The 21,530-nt window shown below is 57.4% G+C and overlaps 7 protein-coding genes across 7 annotated transcripts; 3 read left to right on the forward strand and 4 right to left on the reverse strand.

Moving 5' to 3' along the window:
* The first annotated feature begins 729 nt into the window (after positions 1–729).
* Positions 730–2,992, forward strand: BJ171DRAFT_111196 (P-loop containing nucleoside triphosphate hydrolase protein). Its single transcript, XM_053105449.1, has 2 exons — positions 730–1,315; positions 1,438–2,992. Exons 1-2 carry the CDS (start codon positions 930–932, stop codon positions 2,828–2,830), a joined length of 1,779 nt encoding a protein of 592 aa, XP_052971290.1. The 5' UTR covers positions 730–929; the 3' UTR covers positions 2,831–2,992.
* A 270-nt stretch (positions 2,993–3,262) lies between these two features.
* On the reverse strand, positions 3,263–5,143 carry BJ171DRAFT_576789 (chitinase domain-containing protein 1; the record flags this gene model as incomplete). The annotated part of the gene is made up of 7 exons (XM_053113776.1): positions 3,263–3,277; positions 3,368–3,451; positions 3,590–3,717; positions 3,827–4,206; positions 4,323–4,538; positions 4,658–4,730; positions 4,867–5,143. 7 exons carry the CDS (start codon positions 5,141–5,143, stop codon positions 3,263–3,265), a joined length of 1,173 nt encoding a protein of 390 aa, XP_052971291.1.
* A 338-nt stretch (positions 5,144–5,481) lies between these two features.
* Positions 5,482–10,191, forward strand: BJ171DRAFT_111259 (male sterility protein-domain-containing protein). The gene is made up of 9 exons (XM_053105450.1): positions 5,482–5,979; positions 6,157–6,216; positions 6,344–6,516; positions 6,657–6,669; positions 6,787–6,865; positions 6,940–7,089; positions 7,161–7,735; positions 7,847–9,496; positions 9,621–10,191. The coding sequence occupies exons 1-9, from the start codon at positions 5,573–5,575 to the stop codon at positions 9,967–9,969; spliced, it is 3,456 nt and encodes a 1,151-aa protein (XP_052971292.1). The 5' UTR covers positions 5,482–5,572; the 3' UTR covers positions 9,970–10,191.
* Positions 10,192–10,794: 603 nt separating this feature from the next.
* Positions 10,795–12,463, reverse strand: BJ171DRAFT_111306 (uncharacterized protein). Its single transcript, XM_053105451.1, has 2 exons — positions 12,406–12,463; positions 10,795–12,197 (listed from the first exon to the last, which is right to left on the reverse strand). Exon 2 carries the CDS (start codon positions 12,132–12,134, stop codon positions 10,998–11,000), a length of 1,137 nt encoding a protein of 378 aa, XP_052971293.1. The 5' UTR covers positions 12,135–12,197; positions 12,406–12,463; the 3' UTR covers positions 10,795–10,997.
* Positions 12,464–13,242: 779 nt separating this feature from the next.
* Positions 13,243–16,930, reverse strand: BJ171DRAFT_564455 (cyclic nucleotide-binding-like protein; the record flags this gene model as incomplete). Its single annotated transcript, XM_053113306.1, has 7 exons — positions 13,243–13,630; positions 14,066–14,228; positions 14,567–14,758; positions 14,959–15,035; positions 15,296–15,686; positions 16,251–16,355; positions 16,499–16,930. 7 exons carry the CDS (start codon positions 16,928–16,930, stop codon positions 13,308–13,310), a joined length of 1,683 nt encoding a protein of 560 aa, XP_052971294.1. The 3' UTR covers positions 13,243–13,307.
* Positions 16,931–17,946: 1,016 nt separating this feature from the next.
* On the reverse strand, positions 17,947–19,350 carry BJ171DRAFT_485770 (uncharacterized protein). Its single transcript, XM_053109150.1, has 4 exons — positions 18,940–19,350; positions 18,693–18,736; positions 18,414–18,594; positions 17,947–18,306 (listed from the first exon to the last, which is right to left on the reverse strand). Exons 1-4 carry the CDS (start codon positions 19,079–19,081, stop codon positions 18,179–18,181), a joined length of 495 nt encoding a protein of 164 aa, XP_052971295.1. The 5' UTR covers positions 19,082–19,350; the 3' UTR covers positions 17,947–18,178.
* Positions 19,351–19,764: 414 nt separating this feature from the next.
* BJ171DRAFT_485771 (uncharacterized protein) lies at positions 19,765–21,403 on the forward strand. The gene is made up of 3 exons (XM_053109151.1): positions 19,765–20,228; positions 20,460–21,163; positions 21,209–21,403. The coding sequence occupies exons 1-2, from the start codon at positions 19,826–19,828 to the stop codon at positions 21,125–21,127; spliced, it is 1,071 nt and encodes a 356-aa protein (XP_052971296.1). The 5' UTR covers positions 19,765–19,825; the 3' UTR covers positions 21,128–21,163; positions 21,209–21,403.
* The last annotated feature ends 127 nt before the right edge of the window (positions 21,404–21,530 follow it).

A 21,530-nucleotide genomic window follows, 5' to 3' on the forward strand; every position in this document is an offset into this window, starting at 1 on the left:
TGCGACCGCAGAGGCGCAGCATCACAATCCTTTTTTTTTTTGTTGTTGTCTCCCCTCGCCCTCGCCCCCCATATAAGGCGACCCGCTCCGCTGCTCCTCCGCCCCCCCCATCGATTCCTCTCTCTCTCGTCGAGACCGGAGACACTTGCCTGCCTGCCTGCTTTGCTCGCACACCCGTATCGCTGCCGGAAAGCCGTTCTGGTGCTTTGGAGCATATCACTCTCTCTCTTGCCTATCCCGTCGCTCGATCCTCGAGAACCCGACAGGCATCTGATCCGCTGGCAGTCTCCGTCTCTCTCCCCAACGAGTACCGGAGTCGCTCTTCTTGGGTTATAATTGCGTTTGCAGTTACAACTACTCTCTGAATCGCCGTCGTCTCGGTGATTTGCAATTGCTGTCCGGTACCCAACCCGAGCCTGGTCTGGTGCTTTTTACTTTGCCTGATCTTGTCTGCTGGTTCTTTTTCGTCGCCGAAAAAGCAACCTTCGCACAGTCAGAGAAGCAACCCAATAGTCGCGCTGCGCTTGTAGTCTCTTCATTTTTTCTGTCCTGACTGGCATCTGTTGCTGCCTCTTGCGATAGTTTCTCTTGGACAATCTCAGTCTAAAGAAACAATTCTCTCGTGGCCAAAGCAGAGTCATCGACTGAAGAAAGAGTCTCTACTTCTCAAGCGGTGCATTGGTTGCTCCGTTGCAAACGTAAGGCAAAGCAATTTGCGAGTGTTGTACTCTTATACCATACCCAGAAAGAATAAAAAAGCGTCTTCCGAACCCACTCTTCCTCGCTCGCCCGCCCCTCACGGTCAAGTCAGTGCACACCCACACGCACCCCTGTCCCTGCTGACTCCGCACCCACATCGGTCCAACGATCATCGTTCGGTCCTCGTTGCCAAGTAAATCCTTCCACCCCCTGCAAATTACCCATCAAGAATGTCCTACGGCGGCCAAAAGCGAAGCTGGGACTCCCGCGGCGATGACTACGCCGACAGCAGCTCCAAGCGATTCAACTCGGGCCGCGGCGGCTACGACAACAACAACAATTCCTACGGCAGCGGCGGCTCATACGGCGGCGGCTCCAACGGCGGCTCCAACGGCGGTTCCTATGGCGGCTCCTATGGCGGCCGCGGTGGCTCGTTTGGTGGCAGCGGTGATCGCTGGTCCCAGTCCACATACAACCCCAACCCCGTTTGGAACATCGAAACCCTCCCGACCTTCCGCCGTGATTTCTACAAGTCCGTCCATGAGCTTGCTCCTCAAGAGGTCGACGAGTTCCGCCGCAAGCACGCCATGCAACTCGAGGGTCGTAACATCCCTGAGTAAGTGTTGCCGTCGCTGTTGTCGCTGTTGGTACTGTTATTGTTGTTGTGTCGATGCCCAAGGCCGGCGTGGTATTCCTGCACTGCGCCCATGTGCTAACTTACACTTTGGTCTCCTCCAGTCCTGTCCTGAAGTTTGAACACGCCGGCTTCCCCTCGCCCATCACCCAGCAACTGCTGAGCTCCGGCTTTGCCGCTCCCACTCCCATCCAGTCGCAGTCCTGGCCCATGGCCCTCTCCGGCAACAACGTCATTGCCATCGCCCAGACCGGCTCCGGCAAGACCCTCTCGTTCCTGCTGCCGGCCCTGGTCCACATTGCCGACCAGCCGCCGCTGCAACCCGGTGACGGCCCGCTTGTCCTCGTTCTGGCCCCCACTCGTGAGCTCGCTGTCCAAATCTCGGAGGTGACGGCCGTCTACGGCCGCCTTATGGGCTTCCGCCACACCACCGTCTACGGCGGTGTCCCCAAGCGCGAGCAGGTCCGCGATCTCAGCCGCGGCTGCCACATTGTCATTGCCACCCCCGGCCGTCTCATTGATCTGATGCAGCTCGGCCGCACCAACCTGAAGCGCACCACCTTCCTGGTCCTGGACGAAGCCGACCGTATGCTGGACATGGGTTTCGGCCCCTCCCTCCGAGAAATCAGCGGCCAGATTCGCCCCGATCGCCAGATGCTGATGTTCAGCGCCACCTGGCCCAAGGAGGTGCGCCGCCTGGCCGAGGAATTCTTCCACGGCGACTACATCCAGGTCAAGATCGGCTCCATCGACCTCACCGCCAACAAGAAGATCAACCAGCTCGTCTACATGACCTCCGAGGATGAAAAGACCAACAAGCTCGGCCAGGTCCTCGACGACGTGTGGAAGGCCCTGCCCGAGCCTGAGCACCAGCGGTACATGCCGCGCATCATCATCTTCACCAACACCAAGCGCAACTGCGACGTTCTGCATCGCAGCATGCGCCAGGCCGGCTGGGGCGTGACCGCCATCCACGGCGACAAGACCCAGCAGGAGCGCGACCGCGCCCTTGCCGACTTCAAGCAGGGCAGCCTTCCGATCCTGATCGCCACCGACGTTGCCGCCCGCGGTCTCGATGTCGACGACGTCATGCACGTCATCAACTACGACTTTCCCAAGAACATCGAGGACTTTATCCATCGCATCGGCCGCACGGCTCGTGGCAACAAGTCTGAGGGCCACGCCCATACTTTCTTTGCCCGTGGCGACAACTCCCACGCCCGCAAGCTGATCCAGATCATGACCGAGGCCAACCAGGCCCACAACATCCCTCCCGAGCTCCAGCAGCTTGGTGCCTATGGCGGTGGTGGCCGTTCTGGCTCCTCGCGCTATGGCGGTGGCAACCGATATGGTGGCGGTAACGGCGGCTATCGTGGCGGCAACTCTCGCTATGGCGGCGGCGGCGGCGGCTACGGTGGTGGCTACGGCGGCAACGGCGGTGGTTACGGCGGCAGCAGTGGTGGCTATGGCGGATCCGGCGGCTCGAGCTGGAACTAGTTCAAGATCCCAAAGCGGGGGACCACTGAGATCGCCTCCGAACCAGTATTATTTCTATCACGACATGCGGCTGCGAGTCTGGCCCCTTCCATCCTGCTCTCCTTCTTCGTAGCGCCTGTTTGCAGCCCGCGAGGCTGCCCTTGCATTTGTATCCCTCTCTTTCTATCTCCATTCGCATAGAACAGTTGCGCCGCGCGTGTTCCCTCTGCATATCCAACCGATACGTCCATCTCGCATTGAAAAAGCGAAGCGGCTGTCCTGTTTGTTGCCGCCTCAGCGCCGCGGCGCACTGCCCAATACAGCCCCCTATCTATCAAGCAATCCATGTGGCCCATGCGTGAAAGTAGAAAGTGCCGGTCTGATTGTGATCCTGCTCTCGCCGATACCGCAATGAGTGGCGGGGTCGCTGGCGCAGAGTCCGTACTGCGACGATCAGAGCAAGTCGTACTGTGGTGGAAATGGAATCAGAGCCTGTCCACCACACCATTTCCGCCACACCTGCCAAACCCGCAATGCGAGCTGCGACGAGACGCTTACAAAGTAGTCCAGGCCCTGACCAACTTCCCAGAACGACAGGCCGGTGCCATACTCCTCAGCAAGGGCAATGCGATCGTGGATGGACTGGCGGGAATGAGATTGAGTGGCATGCCCGGTATCCCCGGCAGCGGAGAAGGATGCCGTTGGTAAGACCGCTTTGCTTCGACCATGGACGAATAGTCGCCATATGCGCTCGGGCAGCGGGCCGCATTGCTCTCCTACCTTCAAAGTTGGGTACCAGACCATGTGCGTGCCCTTTTGGTCGTGGTAGTTGAAGTAATGCTCGGCGTCATCCTCGCTCCAGACAATGGATGGATTGTGCTTCTCGAGAAGCTCGAGATACTGGGATGCTGGAAATCCAAACCATCCGAAGCAACGGCTGAGTTCCCGATTGCTGGGGGAAAGTATACTCTCTGGGCCCCTCGGCGGGATAATGAGGCAGCGGCATATGCTCCTTACCGATCACGGCCTCGCCTTCAGACGAGGTGTAGTCCGAGCCGTACATGTTCAATCCAACGAGCAGCTTGTGTCGGTCGTCACCATCGGGACATAGATATCGGATGTTTGCCTGGACCCATTCGATGGGCGAGTTCGGGCCAGGTCCCATGCGATTGCCGTAGTCGTAGGTCATCAGCGAGAAGCCATCCACGGCATCGACGAGATCGCTGTAATCGTCGTTGCTGAAGCCAACATGGGCGTCATCCGGGAAATACGGGGGGATGACCAAGATTAAGGACTTTGACGATTCGTGCAAGCGGTCGGCCAGGTGACGGATGATCCCCTTGAAGTATCGGGCGACACCGCCCATCTCCAGGACAAGTCCATCGTAGTCCTTGTCACTGCGCCGTGCCAGATCGGCATTTCCAAATCGTGTCAGCAGTCTTGCAGGGCTGCAGTGTCAGAGCAACATGGCTGGGTGCCATCCGTCAAGATGGGCAACTCACAGAGCACTTACAGAGCCTCTTCGACCATCAGATTCACGACCCGCTGCGCTGCATCGGCGTCGTTCAGGATGTGGATAAACTCATCGCGAGTCCACTCGCTGAACTGCACTCGAGGAACTATCTTGGCTGCTGATCCCGCGTTCTCGATTGGATCAAAGAACCGCACTTCGTCGATCCAGCCCTTGTCGTAGTCGTGGCCGCCTTCAAGAACATACTGATGGTTGGGTCTGCGATGGCACCACTGGCTTCAGCGACGGTAGAGCAGCACCCAAGACCTATTTGCACTCACTGGCGACCCGCTTGGTCTCGGCGGCACCGAGCAGCGGAGCATGGTATGCTGCGTTACCTGGGCTTAAGATAGTACCAGACAGGGCTGACGTGGGTGAACTTGCCTCTGAATATCTTGACGACGTCGTATCCTAGACCACCGATGTGTATGATACCGTTGGGAGAAGCAGGTTGGCATCATCAGCCACTGCAGCCCGGCACAGAGATTGGACCCATCCTGCAAACCACAGGTCCAGCCAACAGACACTGCGTCAGAGGATAGCCCACCATGGTTGTTCCACGGAGTCACATAGGCCAGCGTCATCTCGGAAAACTTCTTGAAGTGGCTCTCCGGGCCATGATGCTTGTGCTGGGACAGGATGGAGTTGGCCGAGACGTCTTCGGCAACGAGGCTGCGGTCGTGAACCGACAGCGAGAAGACCGAGTCAAGAATGGATGCCTCGCCTTCGTGGAGCTCGTCCTCCACGACCAACGATCCAAGGACGCATGAGAAAAACAAGAGAAGCCAGGTGGCTCTGAGGAGACTGCGGACTCTGCCGGGCATTTTCGCCAAAGCGGAAGGGCGCGGGTGAGCGAAACGGAGGATCGGCGAGATCGAGAGCAAGCCCAAGAACGCGGGCGGTCTTGGCGCCACCGACCGCAAAATGCGTGAACAGCACATAGACCCGGGCGATGCGATGTTGCCGAGCCTTCGACTGCTCACGGCTTCGTCCAAACGAGCCGACGTCGACACAGCCGGATGCCTTCCATCTGGGCTCGCTGGCATGCATGTCTGGGCAGACCATGGAATCGGCGCGGCTTGTTGGCCACCCGATTCGAACCAGACACGACATTCCCCACAACAACGGCGCCTTCAGTTTTCGCCCCTTTGCCCCTTTGCCCCTCGCCCCTTGGCTCCTTGCCATCTGCCTGTCCCTGTTCCTCGCCGACAGCATCCCGCTGCCGTTGTCTCCCCTGCCGACTTGGCTCCGACATGGTCGTCAGCACCCACGACTCGGACGACATGCTCGGCATCGAGGTCCAGCCTATCGAGTCGATGGAGGAGGATGCCGAGATGGTCGAGGTGTCCGCAGTCGAGCCCGAACCTGTTCAGCCCGAACCAGCTCTGCCCGCCGACCCCTTCGACCCTTGGGTCCATCCGGTCGAAGCCTTCATCCGGATGGCCCGCGACGAGCCCGATGCCCTCTGCATCAACACCTACGAGAGCGGCGAGTCTGTGCGCTACTCATACCGCGATGTGTGGAAACATGCATACTCAATCGCCCAGGCTCTCAAGGCGCTTCCTGGCTGGAACGACGACGGCCACGATGCCGTCGGCACCTTCTGCGAAGGCGAGGCGCACTGGGTGTTCTTCTCGCTCGCCGTGTGGATGCTGGGCAAGTGAGTATCGGCCCAGATGCTGTGATTCGATCTGTCTGTTGCATGGTCCTGGCTGTGGATGTCGCTGCCACCAGTCCAGGGTCAGAAGGATTGGCTGTGGAATGTGCTGTGAGTGAGTCTCCCTCCAGGGATGACAGGCAACAGCCGCAGTTGACTCACCCACGTATCCACCGACAGGAAAACCCTCAACTTTGGTCTCAACTGGCCATCGGCTGTCCGCAAGGCCATCTGTGCGAGGTATAGCATCAGCAGCGATGAGTCAAGGAGGCAGTCCGATTGTGGATGGAGTCGACAGAGTGGGAGACTGACCCACGATCGACAAAGCCGGGACTGACGCACTCTCGATCACCATGGCACCCAACAGACACTCGGTCAAGTACATCCTTCACCACTACACCAAGCCTGGAAGGACGGAAGGAGTGACGTTGGTGGACGGTGGCACTTTCCCGATACACAGCGAGGTCCCTGCTCCATCGCTCGAACTCTGCGAGCCACTCGATGATATCGTGGCAATCCAGTGTACCTCGGGAACAACTGGTACGTGGAATAGTCGGGAAGAACGGCAGAGCATGATGTCGGATGGTGGACAGCTTGGGGCGTAACATGAAACAAGAGGCTGTGCTGACGATGCATGTGCAATCCATAACTCTGCTTCCTGCATCCCGTCGCTCATACAGGCATCCCCAAATCGTGAGTTATCCTGTGGATTCTATCCTGTGTCGCACCTGATGCTTTCTCACATTCCCAAAGTGATCACATCACCACTCGTTGACTGAATCCATTTGTGTTTGATGTTGATGGTTGCAGTTTCAAGTTTGCACACACCGGAGCCACCACTGGTCGAGTCGCTCTCAGAATGCTGAAGAGTAGCGTCGGGCTTTTGCAGGTGAGAATACAGCACTCAGAACATTACATTGTTGAATATCCATGATTGGAAATACTGACGTTCGGGGATCTTAGGCTCCATCGTTTGCGGCAACATTGAGCATAGTTCTAGGTGCTCTAAATCTGGGTGGATCTCTGTGGATTCCTGGGCCCACAATCAATGCCGTTCATAAGGCAAAGGGGATTACAGAATCACTTAATGATGGAGTCAACTATGTATTTATGGTAGGAGAACGGCCAGTGGGCTTGCCGAAACTCAGGTTGCGCAATCGTTAATGACAGCCATCTCCCCACAGGCCCCATCACTGATGAAGATGGTCTTCAACACTGCCAAATCCCGGAACCCGAACGCCAAATGGATGGAAGCGAAGCGTGTTGCATTAGGCTCCGAAATTGTTCCAATGAGTGTCCTTCACCGCACAAGGATATACTTTCCAAATGCACATCTTATATCTGGATATGGATCGAGTGAGGTACCGTTTTTACTTGTCTCATTGTATCATCACTCAGTTGGGCGATCACTTAACATAATCATTTATCAGACTGGAGCTGTTGGATCACTTTCATATGTGCATATTCCGGCCAACATCCCCATCCCAGAGAAGTTGGTCTACAAGCTGGCCAAGCCTGGGGTGCGCTGCCTCTTGTTTGACGAGGAGGGCAATATCGTTGATCAAAATGTCTCCAAGAGTGGAATACTGGTCTTTGCCGTCGATCCTGACCATCCTGTCCGCAACCACCCCGACTTTGTCAACGCCGATCCCAACGACAGACTGGCCTCCTTTGGCTTCCTCAGCGACGGTTCGCCCCGAGTCTGCACCATGGACTGGGTCGAGATGGTCAGCGAGAACGAGTTTACGGTCGTTGGAAGGTGAGTGCGATATCCCTGTGTCCACCGAGTGGTCTGTGCCCTCCTTCCACTGGTCCTCCACCAATCCATCCCATACTCTTCATTCTCACACCTCACACCTCACACACCCAGATTCGACCAGAAGATCAAGGTCAACGGCGTCTATGTCGACCTGAACCATCTCGAGGCCCTGGTCGTCCAGCACCTGAGCCACACCATCGCCGACTGTGCGTTTGTCCAGACCTCCGAGAAGAAGATCGTGATGCTGTATGTTCTCCAGGCCCGCCCCACGACCCGCACCGAGCCCAGCGACATCATCCGGATGACCCAGGATCTGCTTGCACTCGTCAACGTCTCCAAGGTGCCGATCCACAACTGCTTCCAGCTCGACGAGATCCCCATGATCGAGAATGGCAAGCGCGACCTCAAGAAGATCAAGTGGATCGCCGAGAACAACGATCTGCACCAAGGATCCGTTGTGTATCCCCGTCTCGCCCCCAGCGAGGCCCCGCTGTTTTGCATCGCGGCTGCAATCTCCAGCCTCGGCAGCCAGCTCCTCGGGATTCCCTCTCTCGACGGCCGCAACTACAGCATCAGCGGGGCTGGGTTTGACTCGCTGAGTGTCGGCCGCCTAGCCCTCGCAATCAAGGAAGAGTACGATGTCGAGATCTCGCCGATGATGCTGCTCTCGAACGGCCTGACGCCCCTCGATGTCGCCCAGCTGGTGATTGATCTCCAAGGCAACCACCCGCTGATGCCGCCGACAGTCGACCTCGACCAGGAGGCCGCCCGGCTCGACGATGCGAGTGTGACGGCCGAGGGTCTCCCTCCACTTGTCTTTCCCGAGTCGCCTCGCGGCATCGTCCTGACGGGGGCCACTGGCTTCCTCGGATCGTTCCTGCTGTACGAGCTGGCTGCCAAGTACCCTGCTGCCAGGATCTACTGTCTGGTCCGAGCCGCGAGCGACCAGGCTGCCATCGACCGCATCTTTGAGACAGCCAGGAAGCTGATCCTCAACCCGCAGCAGACGCACTACCTCGTGAACAATGTCAAGCCGCGACTCGTTGGTGTCTGCGGCGATCTGTCGCTCGACCAGTGGGGACTGACCAACAAGCGATGGAAGAAGATCAGCAAGGAGACCGACATGGTTGTGCACTGCGGCGCCGAGGTGCACTGGCTCGACGACTATGAGGCGCTCAAGGGGCCGAATGTCCTGGGCACGGCGACGGCCCTGCGGCTGGCCACGACCCACCACCTGAAGCCGCTGCACTTCATCTCGGCGGTCGGGGCGATTCCCATGGCACGGGGTGCAAGGACGCCGCTCGAGGAGAGAGTGTATTCCAACTGGAACGTCTCTGGCGGGTATGCACAGACCAAGTGGGTCTCTGAGCAGCTGATCAACAAGGCACGATCGAGGGGAGTGCCTGCAACCATCATCCGACCATCGCTGATTGCAAGCGACAGTGTCTATGGAAGTGACTCGCTGGATGTGATATGGCAATGTGGTGTGGTGGTGTGGTGGTGGTGGTGGAGGTGCAGCAGTTCATCTCAGCTCACTCTCACTCTCACTCTCACTCTCACTCTCTCAGTGTGCCACTCAGACGACTACATCTGGCAGTACATCAAGGGGTGCATCCGCATCGGAATCGCTCCCTCCAATGCCACCCCCGTGACCATCACCATGAATCCAGTCGACCATGTCGCCAAGGTGGTCGCTGCAATCGCTGCCTCCGAGGTGGCCCTGCCCAAGTTTGTGTTCCACATCAGCGACCCAGAGTGCAGGTGAGATGAGCGAGCCGAGTGGCAAGCAGACAGGGAGAGCAGCAGGATGAGTGCCATTCCTCGGCAGTCACTCACTCACCCACACCACCATCCCACACATCCTGTCCCTCGGCCCACCTCGCAGCGTCGTCACCGAGACCAAACTGTTCGAGATCGTCAATGCCTATGGCTGGCCCGTCATGTTCGAGACCCGCGAGCGATTCAAGGCCCTGCTTTACCGACCGTCGCTGCCCAACGGCTCGTCGATGCTGACGCTCATGCATCTGATCCTGAGCATGTCCTTCCTGGTCGACAACACCAACACCCGGTCGATCTATCCGGCCCTCGGTTCCCAGGCCGGGAGGATCGCCGGGCGAGGGCTGTTGTACTTGACCCACATCGGGTATCTGCCACCTCCTCCGAACCCTCCGTCGCCGCTGAGACCCGAGGAGCACCCGCGGCCCAACATCTTCCGTCCCGACACCCACAACTAGCTCGGTGGTGGAGGTCACTGCATGTTTGGCAGTGCCATTCATGGTGCATCCCATGCACAGCCATGGCCCTCCACTTGCACGGTGCTTCACATCTCCCTGACACACATTCCTGATCTATCGCTTCGGAGTCAGTGCACGACATCCAGTGCTTGCCGATGTGTCCCACTCTCACCCCGTCCACATACCCCGATGTCGCCCCAGTCACCCTGTCGGCAATTGACTGTCTGTCTTGGTCAATATCACAACCATCTTGGATTCTCCATGCGACTCCTCCGTCTGGTGCGAGTACTTGTGGACAGCGACAGGACTGCTCATGCAACAGAGTGATCGAATTGGAGTGTAGATCACCTGAACTTGATAGTCGCTCTGGGCTGGCACGCTCTGGATGTGGAGTCACTCGAGACGACTGAAATCCCGCAGATTGTCCGCCAGCGAAGTCATGCGATGCAGGAAGGACTGGATGCCGACAGCGCAATCCACCACCATCTTCATCACCATCCACTACACACCACACACCACACACCACACACCACACACCACACACCACACACCACACACCACACACCACACACCACACACCACACACCACACACCACACACCACACACCACACACCACACACATCTCAATGTTGGATCAATCGTGTTCAGTGTCTGGCAGTCCAACAAGACTCGGCCGCAGAACGGAAGGGCAACGAGACGACACTGAACGGTCCGTGCTCACGATCCTGCAAGTGTCGACCATGTATACGCCATCAATATATTCTGTTCTGCCTGGCGAACGCTGTAAGCCACTCAAATATGTGCGACATTTTCTGGAACAACTCTGGTGGTCAAAGCATCTCTTTAATGAGCTGTATATCTCTATAGGAATCCCAAGATGTGGAAAGATGAGCAGAAGATCGATGAATTCGCACGCACACGCACACACAAGATAGAATCGCGCTCTGTTTGTTCACGAAATGCCCAACCCGCCTCCAGGATGACTGCAACGCGATGGGAATCGGAGCGCTTATACGCTGTCGATTGATCAGGAATCAGCTTCGAGAATTGAAGGCGGGATGTCAACGTTGTCGACGCGCACTTCCATGTCGTTCTGCATGAGGTGCGACTCGTCGTCGGGCGGCAGGCCCAGGCTCGCACGCTCGAGCAGCTCGAAGAGCACGCTGAAAAAGACCACCGACCGGTCGCGGGTGCGGGCCGTGAAGCGCAGCGGCTGCCCGTCCCAGTATTTGAATGCATTGAGCGAGAAGCCCGGTAGCTTGAGGCTCACCGTGTTGAAGTCAAAGTAGGCATCGTAAAAGTCCATGCAGTAGACCCGGTCAGTCTTGAGGGTGACGCCCTTCCGTTTGCTCTCGTCCGAAAAGTACTTTTTGCGTTTGTCATAGGACGACAAGGCGCCCGAGGCGGTGCTTGTGTCGAGCAGCAGCGCAGTCTCCTCCGGGACCATGCGGTCATGGAACGACCACTGCCCGATGTCTTCTGAAGGCTTGCGGCTCTCGCTTGCATAGTACACGTCCTTTTTGTTTCCGGCCGACGGGGACCTTCTGTGTGCTGCCCCAGGTTGAGAAACCAAAGTGCTGGCGAGCGCCGAAGTGAGGGCTGGAATCGAGTCTGTCGATGGCGCTGCAGACGTGGCGCTCTTGGATTTGCTCAGCTTGTCGTTGCTGTTGGCTGCACGGCCGTTTGCCAGCATCTCGTGGCTGGGCAAGTAGATGGCGAGTGCGTTCATGGCTGTGATCAGAGGTGAGGCGATCCAGGGCTTGTCGCAGTACAGATCAGCCCCAAGCGATGGATCCAGCCACTTGGCAATCTTAATGCCGATGCTGGCGCCCGTGGGCACTCGGCACTTGGAGTCCACGTCCAAGCTGAAGACCACGTCGTCGCCACTCCATTCCTTTTTCCATCGCCCCTGGACCATGATCGAATATCTTCGATTCCGGCCCTTGAAGTAGTTACTGGCAGGGTTTGGTATCAGGCCGGCATCGGACGGTGTTACGCCCGCAAAATTGAGGACGCGGACGACGACGTATCCAACAAAGTGCTCCGAATCGATCAGGATAGGGCTCAGCTCGTCGTTGGGGTTGACAATCAGCATCGTCGTGGGGTCGACGGAGGCGCCGGCCTTGATGCGCAAGATATAGTCGGCAGCGGTCTTTGTGGCCATTTGAGATAGTGGTAGAGTGCACTGGAGGGAACAGGGGGCGGACTTTGGTGCTTCCAGAGAGCACTTGGTTGACATATAGTGGGGACGGGAGATCTGCAGTCAGCTTGGGTGCACCTCAACGCTACCCAAAGATCCGGGCATGAGCACAGCAGGCAAGCCCAACCAGATGCGGATCAAGATTCGGGGGAGAGGGATCACCCGAGTTGCTTCTGCGTCCGCGCTCGAGTAGCGGGTCAAGCGATCCAGCACCGAGCAATATGCGCATGCGTACCGGCTGCAGTAGCTGGGTCCAGACAATTGAAGCGGCTTTATCGCGAGGGCTGATCCACCACTGCTCAGCAAACGGAGCAGATCCAAGACGATTCGAGATCGGCAAATGCGGATACTAAAGGAGGGATCGGGCTGATCCGGGAGTGGTGCTGACGTTTGGCGCCAGGGCGGCAAGCGGAAATGGGATGTAGTGAGTCCAAAGCAGCTCGCTCCAAGGGACCTTGCCTTGTCGCTCTGGGCGGGTCGACGAGAGCAGCATTCCCGGGCAAGAGCGATCCATTTGCTGTATTGTCGACCCATGCGAGACACAGCAGCCAGCGGCCGGGACGGAGCAACAAGAGCCGCCGTGGCGACCGAGGCCAGCCCCAAGAATCAATGCGACAGCACTTCCGTTCTCTTCCGTCCAGGCGCCTGCTGCATCGGGAAGCGACCGATCAGGAAGCCAGGGCAGTGGACGGGTGGGAACGCTGCTCGATGTCGCAGGAGTGCAGGAAGGGCGAGAGACAATACCTGGAATGCAGCACAGGGCAGAACAGACAGACTCTGAATGCTGCAGACGAGCCGGTTGCGATGGTTGGATGTCGGCGATGAAGGAGAGCTCGCAGAGCCGGGCCGATCGCTGGTTTTGGGCCGCCCCAGCGGGCCCGGAGTGCTTTTGTCGAGTCGACACCCTGGTCGTGCTGCATTTCCCCACAGAGCCTGTTGCGCCGGTGCTGATTGGGGGAGTTCGACAGAGAAGACTGCAGAAAAGCCATCCACATGATCAGCACGTGGATGGGCGTGTGTGTGTGGCGTGTGTGTGTGTGTGTGTGGTGTTTCCCACACCCCAATGCTCACCGCCAGCGCATGTGTGTATATTCAGGATCAGAAGCGGCGTCTGATGACCACCCCCCTCGCCGCAGATCAGGAATCTTCCTCGTCCAGCATTCCAAAGCTCTTGGTAAACACCTCCTTCGATGACTTGTACAGGCCCGACAGCGAATGTGTGCCTATCCGGATGCTGTTGACGCTCCGCTTGAAGATCGATGCGGACCGGTTCCGATCACGGACGGCACTCTCGGCCTCGACTTTCTTCTTGGCTTCGTTTTCCTTCCGCTGCGCGATGGTCGTACGGATGTGCTCGGCGACGATCTCGTTCTGCCGCAAGACCTCATTGAAGTCTTCCTTGGTCAGAACGCAGAGCTCGACGTCTCCCATCGCCTTGGCCGATGCCGTTCGTTTGCAGTCTGGCCGATTGGTTCACCGTCGCCGGTCGGGTGTATTCGTGGCCGCAAAGGCAGCGAGGAGGGGTCCGACAGTCACAGACAAAATCCCCGCATAGGACGGCCATGTTGTAGGGGGGGAGAATCGATGCAGCGCAGCGTCAGTAGCGGCGAACGGAGGATTGCATCGGTAAAGGAGGGAAAAGTGCTCCTTCAGAACCAGCCACAGATCTCCACGGTTCAAAGATGGGCGACTTTTCGAGCGACTCCGTTTTCAGTGTCCCTGCGGCGGAAGCGGCTGCGGCGTGTATCCCTGGACCCTGGCGACAGGTCTGGGGATCCGCACCAGCCGCTGCCTCCTTTCGTCTTCGTGGTCCAGTCTCGCCTTCATCCCCCCGTACTTCAGTCCAAGCCACGCCGACTGCGGGAGTAGCAAGATCCACCTCTCCAAGTCCTCACCTTCGAATAGGGCGATCTCGCCAAAGAAGCTGCCGGCGTTTAGTGTACAGAATATCTGACCGGTATCACCGACGATTTGAACTCGCCCCTTCTTGATAAAATACATTTCGTTGCCGTCGTCTCCCTTCCTGAACACAAACCAGTTATCCAGTACAAGCAAGGGCTGTCGAGAGAGCCAGTTTGGGTCAGAACAGATGCGCCGATCAGCAGCAAGCACGACTCGAATCCATATCGCCACTCCTACGAGGGAGCGAGGAGCAGTGAGGCAGCAATCGGACTCGCAGGCCTTGCGAGTGAGCGGCTGATACAAAGGCGGAAACGCTGCCTTTGGTGCTTGTCGTTCCTGCACTCTGCTTCACCCAGGCGCCTTGAATCATCTCGAAGTGGCGGGGGCAATCACAGGCATCCTCTGGGCTTCCTCATGACCGTATTCTTTCGATCTCTAGTGCGTCCTCGCTGATCAACCGTCCCAGTGTTGCTTGGGTGCTCGTGTGGCCTCACCTTCATTTTGAACGTCACCGAGTTTTTGAATTGCATGTCGGTTTCCTGGAATATCGGTACGCTCTGCACCAGATCCAGATACAGAAAATTCTTGATCTCTTGTTGAACGGACTTTGGAATATCGTCAAACAAATGTGCCTCGTCCATGCCCTGGCTTCTTCGCCACTGCAGCGCCTTGTGAGCTGTCACCATCTGGATCCGCGAGAAAGATCCTTCGTTATTCACCGCCGTGGCGCAAGTCGAGTTGGCCATTCATTGCGAGCGATTGGGAGCGATTGCGCGCAGTTTCATTCAGCCCACGCGGTTCCACAGTGAATCCGTTCACTTCTCGCCGACAATCGCGAACACCTTGTGACGGACCACTCTGCACGACCCTCAAGCGGCCAAGCTACCTTCTGAATGTCCGGAAGCAATCCTTTCTCGCGCATGTACTTTCGCAGCCATGCCATCTCAAATTTGTGGCGCTCCTCTGGGATCAGTGGAGACAGAGGATCCCGAGTCAGCGGGACAAGCAGGGCGCATGGCTCGGATTGAAACCAACGCAGAAGGATGGGAATACGATACAGCCGACTGATTGCCGTTTTGCTGGAGGATGTTCATCCGCCGGAGCATGCTCATCGATTCGATTCGATTCGATTTGATATCCCCACTGTTGTCGATATGCCCTTCGTCCGCCACCACTGCTCAAGAGAGCACAGCAATGCAAACGAATGCGCAACAGATACGCACCTGCTTTGGTCGACGCTGCTGTGTGGTCAAGCATCTCGACAATACTGTGTATGTTTCCAAAGACAGTTCCATAGGCCAGGATCCCAGCTACGAACTCAAATATCACATAAATGTTCTCGGTGTCCAGCTCTGTGTCGCGCAGCTTGAGCACGAGCGATCTGAGCGCCGATAGGTACGAAGTGAGGTACTGGGTCGATTGTGGCACGATATTTCCGTTGGTGTCGAACAGTAGGTTGTTTCGATCGATCCAGCGGTTGCCGGGAATCAATAGATTGTCGATCGTCCAGAATAGACACCCGTCGATGTGGCCCATGATCATGAGGATAACCATGGTTTTGACCAGTCGCGTTATCGGCTGTGAGAGCCCGCGAATCGGATATTGCATCAGAGTCTGGCGTCAGTTCATGAAGAGCGTTTGTGCCGGTCGTAACTCTCCGTCAGATAACAAGGGCACGATGGAGCTGGAGGGCTACGAAAGAACAAAACGAAAACACCCTCGGCCCAGAATTACTCCACCGCCACGCCCAGTCGTTCGGTCAACTTGGATTCCATAAATGAGGTGTGGACAAAGTGATGCTAAGAGACACGGGTACGGGCTTGGGAGCGTCTCAAGACGAGCGATCCGAACCGGCCCCGCGACCACGGCGCTGTCCCGCATCAACATCAGTTACCATCGGAAAGTGTCCAAGATGCAGGCTTAGGAGTCGACGGAACGGCGTCCGTATCATGTTTTTGACAAACCGAAGTAATGCCCATACTTGCAGGGCTGCTGAGCTGCAGTCGCGTGGGAGAAAGGGCAAGAGAGTGTGCGAGAGAAACGAGTAGATGGGTTGGTCTGAAGCCATGTCCTTGCATCGCATGCTCCTTGCCTCCACCGACAGGTTGCTTCGTTCGTGCTCGCTCAAGAGAATCGATCAACCGCGACTTTACGGTTCGTGATCCGCGGACTACGAACCGACGACGCCCAGAGCAAGCACAGAACAAGATTATGCGGCGACTTTGGAATCGCCAGCAGAGCCGACGGGCATCGAGCGGCACAAGGCTCCCAGCGCACGTATACCTGTTTGGGTTCCCTGCCCACGGGAAGAAGCCAAATGGGATGAAGGGAATCAAATCGAACGGAATGCATCCGATTGCATCAATCCATCCCAAGCGCTTGATAAAATAATTCCGTCGGAGCTCGTTTGGGGAGGTGATGAGGACGCCGTAATCGTTCTTGAAGGTGACGCGCGACTGCACCAGGCAATCCATCATCATGATGCAGTCGATGCCCAGGAAAAAGTAGATGATCTGGAGAATGTTGGATCCGACTGGCCAGGCTAAGTAAACGGGTATGGTTATGATGTTGAAGAGGTGGATGAGGTTGATGCCGTATGCCCACCACAGGACAGCTACGCTGTTCATTGGAATGATGAACTGGAACGGATGCCGCGGCAGTTTGCTGGTGTCGATTTGCATGTCTATGGCGTTTTGCAGATGCGCCTGAGCTTCCTTTGCCGGATCAAGTTTCTCTCGTTTCAGCGAGCCAGGGTTGCTGCCGTCGCCCGGACTCGTGCTGCTTGACTGTTGCGGCCGCCAAGCCGAGCTTCGTACGGACGGCCGTTGAACGAACCCGGCCTCCTCGTCGCCTTTCATGTTTGAAGGAACAAAGTTCATCGCGACGAGACCCAGGCGTTCGCGTCAGCAGCGGGATGTGGATATCAAGGAGGGGGTGGGTGGGAGAGTAAGACGGCAATGCGCCCAGCGGCTGTGATGCTGCGACCGTGAGAAGACTAAGATCGGAGAATATGTAGGGCAAGAGGGGATCCGCGCCAGCCACAGTGGGTTTCTCGAACAGATGGGTTGAATATGTATTGGCGATCTTGGAGGATCGATCCAGCTTCGACTCCAGCCTGCTGAAAAGCTCAAGTGGTCTATTGAGGCCGAGTAATCGATCGTCTTCTGGCATCTCTGCCAGCACACCACTGCGTGATTGAGCACTGGAGAGTATGTTTGGCCAGGCCAGCAAACCTGCAGCGACACAGATGAGGTCAGTCGGCACGGATGGGAAGCAGCCGGCAGTGATCCTATTGGCTCTGCGGGCCTGTTTCAACGGGATACTTCAATAAGCAGATGGCTTGTATGTGGGCTGAATGAGTGTTGATCGGCCGCTGGGCTGAACGGCATTGATCGGCACTCGCACCATCGCGATGCACTCGACCGACAAGGTGTCGACCGCAGAGATATCGAAGGCTTGGATTGACCCCATGGGACAGACAACTCAGGGAGACGCCTGACTCACTTGGCTGTTCTTGGCTGAGCACGATACGATCCAACTACGTCGTGTTTTGGCCGAAAGAAATGGTATGCCCCATTGTTCTTCGGCCCGTTGCAGCCGATGGATCGCACGATTGACGACCTCATTCGTGACACTCTGATTCAAGACACCCCGGTCCAAAGCGAGATGGGACACCCAGACACCATGGCTGCATCGATAGCGCGATAACGAGCTGTGATGCACCGAATGAACTGATATACCGGATGAACTGCGATGCATCGAATGCATCCACTGCTGAATGGGCAAGCCCTGATAGATCCCATGCAGGTCACCCTTCCTCTGATGGAGCTGCTCGAAATGCCTGAGGAGCCTCGGATGACGGAACTGGAGCGTCTCGTTTCAAAACGGGTGCACAGTATATTTCGACATCGATACCGTCATCATTGTTATCATCATCATCATCTTTGCGCGCATGTGTGATCCCTAAGGGCCGGGGGTTGGGCATCACAACACCAGATATGATACAAGGCCCACGCTGGCGGCGGCAGTGGTGGCAGGGGAGCCTCATGAGCACGATATGCTATTGCTTGGTCATAGATCTCGACTTGGGTGGCGCCAGATGCAGACTAGGCCTCGACGTTGATTTCATAGGTTGCTCCGGTGCGCTTGGTGGTAGCTGCCTGGGTGGCAAACTGGTTGGGGACGATCATGACGGGACACTCGGCTCGGTGGAGAACATGGCTCGTGACGCTTCCTATACGGACAGCAGACAAAGAGTATTAGCACACTCGACGCTGCACTAATGGTGCACTCAGGACACATGGCTTGAAGCGGCAACGAGACAGCAACAGGGTGACTTACCCAGACACGGCCGAGCACCCTTTCCGTGGCTGCCCATGACAATCAATCGAGGAGACAGCTCGTTGGCCTCGATCATGATGACACCGCGGGGCTCGCCATAGGCAACCGAGACGCTGACGCTGTTGGCAATGCTGCGAGTCTTGAGGATAGTCGTGGCCATGGCCTTGAGCTTCTCGGCGATCTGTTCCAAAGCACGCAGGCATTTGTGAGAGACAGGTCATCGCATCTCATTGACAATCAGAGTTCGAGTCCGGCTCACAGGGCGGGGCTGGTGCCTACCTCTTGGAGTTCAGATTGCTCGTAGGTGTCGTCGACGGAGGACTCTATCGAGTTCAGAAACAGAGGATCGGGCACACGTTAGTGGACTGAGGACAGCTTGGGCAGGTGTGAGTAGTAGCGATGTGCCACTATGGACACAGTTTGCAGGTTCGGACAGGTATCTCTGATCCGAAAGCCAGCACCGACAGCGCCCCGAGCAGCACGACGCCCAGAAACAGAGGCCGATTGTCGCGGGAGGATCACTTACCGAGGCTGTGTTGGGCGACATGCAGCACCACGACCTTGTCGGTGGGGGCAATCAGATTGTCCAGACAGTAGGCGAGAACGGCCTGGGAGTGAGCCGAAGTCGAGTCGAGGGGAACGAGGACGACGTTGCTTTCGACAGCCATGATGGAAGGGTTTGGAACGCAGAAAGGGCGAGGACGCAGAGGTGGAGGCAGATGTTATTGAAGTCGCTTGACTGACGAGTGATACGGATAGGCGAGGCCTGCGGTTTTATATCTGCGGGGCACCGCGAACCCCCTCGCTGCTGCTCATGATGATGCAGGATGATGCGAGATGAGGCAGCGGCGAGCACCCGAGAAGACGGGCGCCTTCGCTCCGTGGGGACGGGTGCTCGATCTCGCCCAACAGGAGCGAGCCGGCGCCACGGATGGACATGTGGGGGGGGTCGTTGCTGTTTCTGCCTCGATTGTGCTGTGTCTCTCGGGATGCCCATGCGATGCAGTGCCGCTCTTGGGCTCGCCGGGTGCGCTGTGGTGCTTGGGCTGTCCATTCGGTGAATGCGCTGGGCGAGACCTCTTGCCAGCTCCTTCGATTCGCGTCCAAGCACGCGCCCCCATGTTCCTCCAGCCCCGGCCAATCGCAGCGCTCATGGAGCGCACGCGCCGGCTGCCCGGTGGCGCTGCAGACACGTGGGTGTGGCAGGGCTCGTGGCCGGCCGCACTCTGGCCTCTGGCTCGATCCGGCGGCTCCTGCCCTGTATGGGCAAATGGTGTGGCTGCAACCGACTGCTCCGCTCCGCAAGGGACAATCCAGCCCGCCCAGCTTCCCCCAGTCAGTCAATAGGTGGCCCAGCTTCCCCCAGTAGCAGCAGCAACTGATCGACCAAGCTGCCCGCACCGACAGCACCCATGCCCAAAAAAACCAAGCAGGAGCGACCTGCAAAGGTCTCCACCGAAGATCTCGATAGCCACGAGATCGACCTCTATGCCGAGTTTGGTCTGACCAAGGAGGCCACCCCTGATCAGATCAAGCGCGCATACTACAAGCTTGCACTCACCCATCACCCGGACAAGGCCAGGCCCGGCGACGCCCAGGCCGAAGAAGAAGTAAAGGAGCGCTTCCAGGAGATCTCGAAATGGTACGGCATCCTCTCCGACCCGGTCAAGCGCAAGCGCTACGATGCCACGGGCATCATCAGCGATAAGGACTTCAACCTCGAGGACGTGGCCGACTGGGACGCTTATTTCCGCAATTTGTGGGGCGGCAAGGTCACAGAAGAGGCAATCGACGAGTTTGCCGCAAAGTACAAAGGTGGGGGAGCTCGACAATTCCGCCGTACTGCGCTGGATACTGGTCGATGGTGCTTGGGCATCTGCGAGAGAGCAACCGCATCGGGCCCGGATCATGGCATCTCCATCTGTCGCGGCTTGCACAGCCAAAGCGGCATGCCGACGCTGTCTGCAGAGGTGCTGGACGCTATTGGCTGATTGCAGCAGCTAGCGGGCATTGACACCACAGCTGTTTTGCGTGCATCTGCCCCAGGCTCCAGCGAAGAGCAGGCCGATATCATCAAGGCCTATACCAAGTGCAAGGGCGACATGAACTCGATCTTGAACGAGGTTCCGCTCATTTCTGTGGACGACGAGGAGCGTGTTGAGCAGCTTCTCCGAGAGTTGATTGACACCAAGGAAATCAAAGAATTCAAAAAGTTCAAGGAGACCACGACCATGGAGCAGAAGGAGCAGCGGCGCCAGGAGGCCATCGACGAGGCCGAGGAGGCCGAGAAAGAGAGCCTCGCGGCCAAAGCCAAGGGCAAGGCCAAGTCGTCCAAAGGCAAAAACGGACCCGACGACTCGAAGGAAAACTCACTTGCCCAGCTGCTAAGCAACCGGGCCAAGCAGCGCCATGAGAGCCTGATCGATGGACTCATGAACAAGTACGTCAACAAGCCCAGTAAGAAGGCAGCGCAGCCCGCCAAGACGAGTAAAGCCAGCAAGAAAGGCGCCCACAGCGAGGATGGCGACGATTGGATCGATGAGGATGGCGATGGCGACGACGGCTGGATCGACCACGACGGAGATGGCGACGAGGACTCGGGCGAGCCTGTTGCCGAGCCGACCGAGGAAGAGTTTGAGGCGATCCAAAAACGCATTCTGAAGCGCAAGCCAAGCGCAAGCGATACCAAGAAGAGCAAGAAGAAGCCGATCTGAGCCTGGGCTGTTGGCACCACATGGCAATGCAGTACATGGCAATGCAGTACATGGCAATGCAGCACATGGCAATGCAGTACATGGCAATGCAGTGCTCGCGGATTGGAGCAAGACACTCTGCGTTGGTCTGATCCTGAATACATCCGCGCCGGCCTGATGTGCCCAATACCCCTGGCAAGTGCAGTGCGCTTGATATCTTTGGCAAATCCAATCCGCCATGAACGGCATCGCCCAGACAACACCGCCTCGACCAAAATAGAGTTGATACCCCACGCGAGTCGACTTGTCCGAGGTCGGTCAATCGATAGCCAGCACCCACCGTCTCCGTTCCCTGCGCATCGTCCAACTCTGCACAATGGTGGACTCCTCTTGACCCCCAGAGCTTTGTCGATGCTGGCCCCAC

Source organism: Polychytrium aggregatum, assembly GCF_025602895.1.
Source record: "Polychytrium aggregatum strain JEL109 chromosome Unknown BJ171scaffold_2, whole genome shotgun sequence".
NCBI lineage: Eukaryota > Fungi > Chytridiomycota > Chytridiomycetes > Polychytriales > Polychytrium > Polychytrium aggregatum.